Consider the following 7,137-nt stretch of genomic DNA (forward strand, 5'->3'; position numbering starts at 1 on the left):
TCGTCACTCGCTGAAACTGCCTATTCTTGTCTAGATGTCCACCGAACCGAATGTGGTCTGTTCTGAATGCGGATTTTCTTATCGTCGCGAACAGCTTTGCCAGCCAACTCGATCACTTCGGCGGCCGAAACTATATAACGCCGACTAGGTGGACTGGAGCACTGGTACTAACGCGCTCGGCATAGGGATTTTGCCTTTCCCTTCACTTTTCCTCCTTTGTCATGTCCAGACATGGCTGCTTGTGTTGGTTTGTTGATATGTTGTGATGCGAAACGATGTGGTGTATGATTTGGATGAGAATGATCGTTACGGCAGCGGAGCGGGGATTTTTAAGCTGACTGGCTGGCTCGAGAATTACGCATGTGTGAGACTGCGACCAATGTTTCGTTCATATTTTTTCTTTTTCCTTTCCAATCGGGTTTATTGTATTTCGCTGCTGCTCTGGTTGCCCGTTTTGGTCGGTACGATATGAGGAGCACAAAATGGACCAATCAAAAATGGGCACATAGTGCATTTGGACAATGCTTGATATTTCACAATTATTCAATTATTTATCTCGAGAAAAATGAAATGTTATTCGTTATGATAGATGCGTAGATATATTTCCTATCAATTGATGCAAAAACCTTTGCGATCTATTGAGAAATGCTCGAGTTATAAGCGTTCCAAATCTTGCATTTTTACCTACTTGTTCAGTGCCTAGATTTTCATTTCACCCCCTATATCTTCCGGTTAGACGTAGTCCTACGTCAAAAAAAATTAAGTCTGATGAGTCCTATTCGGAAAGCTATACAACGTCGCACGCTACGATATAAGTACAATAGCGAGACTGCAAAAACTATTTTATTGTACTTCTCTGTTTGTACTTCTCCACTTGTTTACTATGGCACTGATTGCGACGAAATTGGGCAACGACTCGAAAACTTATTGCATCGTCGGCACAGCACTGATACATCAAGCGGAACCGGAACCCAAAATAGGAAGGATTATCATCTATCACTACGAGGATGGAGCCCTCACTCAAGTTAGCGAGAAGGGAATCAAGGGCGCGTGCTATTCTCTCATTGAGTCTAACGGCCGTGTATTGGCCAGCATCAATTCAACTGTACGATTGTATGAGTGGACTGATGATAAGAATTTGCGACTTGAATGTAACCATTTCAATAACGTGTTGGAATTATATTGTAAAACCAAGGGTAAACAAAATTAATGCAACCACTTGGATTCCTCAGAGTAACGGTTTTTGACGTAGGACTACGTCTAACCGGAAGCTATAGGGGGTGAAATGGAAATCTAGGCACTGAACAAGTAGGAAAAAATGCAAGATTTGGAACGCTTATAACTCGAGCATTTCTCAATAGATCGCAAAGGTTTTTGCATCAATTGATAGGAAATATATCTACGCATCTATCATAACGAATAACATTTCATTTTTCTTGAGATAAATAATTGAATAATTGTGAAATATCAAGCATTGTCCAAATACACTATGTGCCCATTTTTGATTGGTCCATTTTGTGCTCCTCAAATCGTACCGACCAAAACGGGCAACCAGAGCAGCAGCGAAATAGAATGAAGCACGATTGGAAAGGAAAAAGAAAAAAATGAGGGAAACATTGGTCGCAGTCTCACACATGCGTAATTCTCGAGCCAGCCAGTCAGCTTAAAAATCCCCTCTCCGCTGCCGTAACGATCATTCTCATCCGAACCGTACACCACATCGTTTCGCATCACCTCACATCAACAAACCAACACAAGCAGCCATGGTTGGATATGGCAAAGGAGGAAAAGTGAAGGGAAAGGCAAAATCCCGCTCGAACCTTGATCTGGAGTTCCCGCTCGTGTTGATCTGGAGTTCCCCGCAAGGGTAGCTAGGTCGAGCGCGTTAGTACCTGTGTACCAGTCCACCTAGCCGGCGTTATATAGTTTCGGCCGCCGAAGTGATCGAGTTAGCTGGCAAAGCTGCTCGCGACGATAAGAAAACCTGCATTCGGAACAGAACACATTCGGTTCGGTGGACATCAAGACAACAGGCAGTTGCAGCGAGTGGCGAGTGGCAAACACAATCGCAAAACGGCATCAGGTAGCAGAAGAAAAAAATTTGTTCTTTATACAAACTGCTTTGGTGGCAAATCCAGAACAAGCCGGCTTCGAGGGCGTTCGAAATGGTTTTTTTCAAAACCACGAGTACTAAGTTTTCTAAATTGGAACCATTCCATAAAACAAGGCGCTTTTCAGGGCCATTAAACCTTCCAAAAAAGAGTTTAGGAAATAAAGTTCAATGCTTTCTAAAACATTATCCAAAATAATAATAAAACACAAATTGATGTTTTCATAATTTGTTTGCCAGGATCTGATGAGTATGTGAATTTGGCAGTTGTTTTGAGCTTATTGATAGTTGGGGACTTTCCTAATTATTCAATTTTCACCAATTCTTAAATTGTTTCCAGATTTAAAGTACAGTAATCTACAATTAGTTCGACATTTAGCTAATTTGACGGACATGTAATGCGACTTATTTAGTTGGACATTTTTGTAAACATAGAGATCCAAATTATGGCCCCACATTGAAAGTCGACACTGTACCACTGTCATCGCAAATGTTCAATTACAGGTTAAAATTACCTCCAATCCGGCACTGAGTGGTGGTAATGCGACGTGCCATTGAATGTAATTTACTGTAAAATATGTCACAAGCTGGATAGGAAGAAATTTTCCAACTGTGAAAGCTGTGGCGAGTGGCAAATGCAATCGCTAAACAGAAAGGTTTAGCCGAACAAGATGGGGATATCGAGTGATAACAAAACAATAAACTCTTTAGACTTTTTGTGATCCTGAAAAGGACCTTTTTTAGCCTGTATGTGAATCCAACGAGCGAACAAATCGTAATGAATGTATTTTTTTGCCATCGCTCCCTTTTAACGGTCATTCGTTCGTTTCGTTGGACTCGCCCCTTTGGCTGAGTCTGCCGATTTGTCTCTATCCTGTGAGTGTGTACCGCTAGAGTATAAAACACGCGGACCCCAAAAAAATATCTTATTTTCTTTCAAACCGTAAACCCGTGTGGTTGTACGGCATCGGCATCGTGTACTCAACAAAGGAGGAAAAGAGAAGGGAAAGGCAAAATCCCGCTCGAACCGTGGTGGTCTGCAATTTCCCGTAGGTGTATCCGCCAATTGCACCGGAAAAGGTTGCTAGGTCGAGCGCGTTAGTACCTGTGTACCAGTCCACCTAGCTGGCGTTATATAGTTTCGGCCGCCGGAGTGATCGAGTTAGCTGGCAAAGCTGCTCGCGACGATAAGAAAACCTGCATTCGGAACAGAACACATTCGGTTCGGCGGACATCAAGACAACAGGCAGTTGCAGCGAATGGCGAGTGGCAAACGCAATCGCAAAACGGCATCAGGTAGCAGAAGAAAAAAGTTTGTTCTTTATACAAACTGCTTTGGCGGCAAATCCAGAACAAGACGGCATCGAGGGCGTTCGAAATGGTTTTTTTCAAAACCACGAGTACTAAGTTTTCTAAATTGGAACCATTCCATAAAACAAGGCGCTTTTCAGGGCCATTAAACCTTCCAAAAAAGAGTTTAGGAAATAAAGTTCAATGCTTTCTAAAACATTATCCAAAATAATAATAAAACACAAATTGATGTTTTCATAATTTGTTTGCCAGGATTTGATGAGTATGTGAATTTGGCAGTTGTTCTGAGCTTATTGATAGTTGGGGACTTGCCTGATTATTCATTTTTCACCAATTCTTAAATTGTTTCCAGATTTAAAGTACAGTAATCTACAATTAGTTCGACATTTAGCTAATTGGACGGACATGTAATGCGACTTATTTAGTTGGACATTTTTGTAAACATAGAGATCCAAATTATGACCCCACATTGAAAGTCGACACTGTACCACTGTCATCGCAAATGTTCAATTACAGGTTAAAATTACCTCCAATCCGGCACTGAGTGGTGGTAATGCGACGTGCCATTGAATGTAATTTACTGTAAAATATGTCACAAGCTGGATGGGAAGAAATTTTCCAACTGTGAAAGCTGTTGCGAGTGACAACAAATCGCTAAACAGGAAGGTTTAGCCGAACAAGATGGGAATATCGAGTGATAACAGAAACACAACACCAAAGGTTCTTTTCAGAACCATCAACATATTCATAAAGAGTAAACAGTAAACTAATCCATTTTTCAGGTAGATAGGTAGGTATTCACGTAGGTGAAGAAAATAAAACAATATATTTAAAATATATATTTAACAAAAGCTGTCCCCTTTGTATAGTCCTACGTCACTCCGGTTATGTCCCCGACATTACCCACCCGTCTTTTTTTAATAGGAGACTTCATTTTGGTGGGTGATTTGATGCGCTGGAGGTAATTTTGAGGAGATCGCTCGCGACTATTAACCAAATTGGATGACAGCAGTGTGGATAACAGAACAATCTATTTGTTTGCCTAAAAGATGGATAAGTAGGGTTTCCGTAGCTCTGTTTATCATACGAATTTTTGTATTTATTTGAAGGGCCGCAACAACGGACGACGAACGACAGCAAATGCCAGAGGTTGCTCAATTCCATCTCGTTAATATGATGAATATATTCCGCCACGGTTCGCTCGTGATGGAAAACATTGGTGAGCGTACGACGCCGACAACGGGCTGTTTGTTATTTTGGTCAGCTATCGGTCTGGTCACACAAATATCACCTGATTATGAATTCCTTCGAAAGTTACAAGAAAGTTTGACTGACACTATCAAATCTGTTGGCAAGATTGATTATTCGTATTGGCATAGTTATCATACCGAAATGAAAACGGAACGTTGCGGGGAATTTATTGATGGAGACCTTATAGAAGGTTTTTTAGATTTAAGTCGGGAAAAATGTACGATGTATTGGGATTGCAGATCGACGTGGATAGAACTGAGAAGGAGTGGTGGCCGAAGATGATATAATCAATATTGTAGAAGACCTAACAAGAATACATTAGGATGTCCAGTGTTGATGAATATTATTCAATCGATGCTATCAGTTGTTTTCTGACACAAATGCTGGGGAACCGAGATATTACAAATTTTTCTAAAAAAGTTTAATGATAATTCAACTCATTAAGAGACAGCTGGACGGACAATAGAACCAGATCGAGCTAAGCTCGTGAATTTCAGCATTCCTCGCGAAGAATTATTTTATGTTTGTTGGATAATAAAGAGACACCAGTGAATGTACAAAGTTCGTACAACATCTCGTTATTTTGATTCGAATAGTCATGCACGGCATATTTCTCAAAACTATTTAAGAGTTTTATCAAAACTTTATTACTTTTTGAATATGAAACATATAATATTCAGGTGTAACGCGGTATGCGTAGGGGGATGTTAGTGTTGGTGCTGTAATTGGAGTATTGAAAGATGTTATGAGATACAATTTGAATGAAATATAGTGGTATACCTATCAGGTTGGATATTTCCTAGCGTTCACATCTTTCCATCGGACTTCACACTACCAAGTGTCAAATCACCTTCTGGAGAAATGTTGGCCCTGCAAATGAACGAATAGGTTATCCAAGTTGTTGATTTCGAACTCTTCCGAATGCGATCATAATACTTGTTCGAATTCTTCTTTCGCTCGTGCTGATCCTGCAGCGGGGTGCCTGCTCCCCAAGCGAACCTATTATGGCTCCACCACCGTGGCTTTCATCACTGAGCAGACCTAACAGACAGAGGAACCACATTAGAACGACCAGCTGCAGCTCTCCTCTTTGGCTGCCGCTGTTTCTAGGTGACTTGATACGAGACTCGAGCAAAGCTAGGGGTAAAAGTTTCACATGAGAATAATTGAGACAGTTTTTAGGCAATATATGAGATGCTAACGCTTGCTGGTGATGAGGTTAAACAACGGCTTTTCCAGAAAATATTTAGTGATTGCAGTCTAAAAAAAAACAGGAAGTGGGTTATATCTATGATATAACCGCAAGGGTGACGTAGGACTTTCGTTGATTTGGAGATCATTTGTTTGAAGTTGAATCTAAATCCATTCTTAATGAATGAATAAATGCATATTTGGGGAACTTCGAAAACGAGAGCGTTACGTTGGAGGCACAAGGTTTTATGCATCCAATATAGGATACGAAAAACCTTGTTCTGAAGAATAATCTTCAAAAGCTAACCTGCTAACTGTACTTGATTAACAAATCACAAACCCAAATGTATTATATGGATATTTTATGGATAGAAAACATTAAAATAAACTCTTTCACATGAATGTATTTTTAAATTCCCAGAGGAACTAGCAGATTATTTTCCAGCAATGATTAGATATTTCCACATTTTCCTCGATACTGGAAGCCCACCAGTGGTTAATTCTAACTCGATAACCACCTGTTAATAGTACTTGATTGAAACATATTTGGTCACAGTGTTACATGGATAGAAAACATTCAAATAAACTCTTTCACATGAATGTATTTTTAAATTCCCAGAGGAACTGGCAGATTATTTTCCAGAAATGATTAGATCTTTCCGGAACTTTCTCGATGCTGAATGGCATCCAAACGGAAAGAATTCCGCGCGTGTATGTGTATGTAGCGATGTCTTCCCGGGGAACCGTTTGTGGCATCACTCTCCTCCTGATGGATTCCCTTCTGGCCTAGGGTGCACAAACAGGCTCTTGGTGACACCGTTCATCCGCGCTTTCATGATAAACGGAGAGCTTCACCACAACAGCGACAACATGCTCCAATCGCTGTTCAATTAGAACTGAGTGGATTTCCGAGCGGCGCTCGCTTATATACCGATTGGTGATTTCAATAGCCTGTTTTGAAAGCAATTTTAAGACTATTGAAACAAGTTTTTGGATCAAAAAGTAACAAATATAGAACGCGTAGACATTTTATCTTTCGAATGAAGTGTTTATCATACCATTTCGTTCAGTTGTTTAGGAGCTATTAACGCTCAAAATCTCGGTCTCCGGCGTAACGCTTTCGTTTTCGAAACTTTGATTTTACACCCTAGTATAGAAATGAAAGACGTAGTCCTACGTCAAAAATAACAAAGAGAAAAGAACGAACATTCGTTCTTATAATTTACAATCGTCTTATACTAATAAACTTGAACCTAACGACAAATCAATCAATG

At 40.2% G+C, this 7,137-nt stretch overlaps 1 protein-coding gene across 1 annotated transcript; it reads left to right on the plus strand.

Annotated features, from left to right (window-relative positions):
* Window positions 1-775: 775 nt before the first annotated feature.
* Window positions 776-5,209, plus strand: LOC129764710 (DNA damage-binding protein 1-like). Its single transcript, XM_055764083.1, has 3 exons — window positions 776-1,196; window positions 4,346-4,382; window positions 4,531-5,209. Exons 1-3 carry the CDS (start codon window positions 884-886, stop codon window positions 4,952-4,954), a joined length of 774 nt encoding a protein of 257 aa, XP_055620058.1. The 5' UTR covers window positions 776-883; the 3' UTR covers window positions 4,955-5,209.
* The last annotated feature ends 1,928 nt before the right edge of the window (window positions 5,210-7,137 follow it).

The sequence above is a fragment of the Toxorhynchites rutilus genome, chromosome 2 (assembly GCF_029784135.1).
Source record: "Toxorhynchites rutilus septentrionalis strain SRP chromosome 2, ASM2978413v1, whole genome shotgun sequence".
In the NCBI taxonomy this organism is placed as follows: Eukaryota; Metazoa; Arthropoda; class Insecta; order Diptera; family Culicidae; genus Toxorhynchites; species Toxorhynchites rutilus.

Coding starts and splice junctions, on each gene's coding strand:
- LOC129764710 (XM_055764083.1), top strand. CDS start 884: ATGGCACTGATTGCGACGAAATTGGGCAACGACTCGAAAACTTATTGC. Junction 1,197..4,345: donor ATTATATTGTAAAACCAAGG/GTAAACAAAATT, acceptor TTTTTTTAATAG/GAGACTTCATTTTGGTGGGT. Junction 4,383..4,530: donor GGTGATTTGATGCGCTGGAG/GTAATTTTGAGG, acceptor ATTTATTTGAAG/GGCCGCAACAACGGACGACG.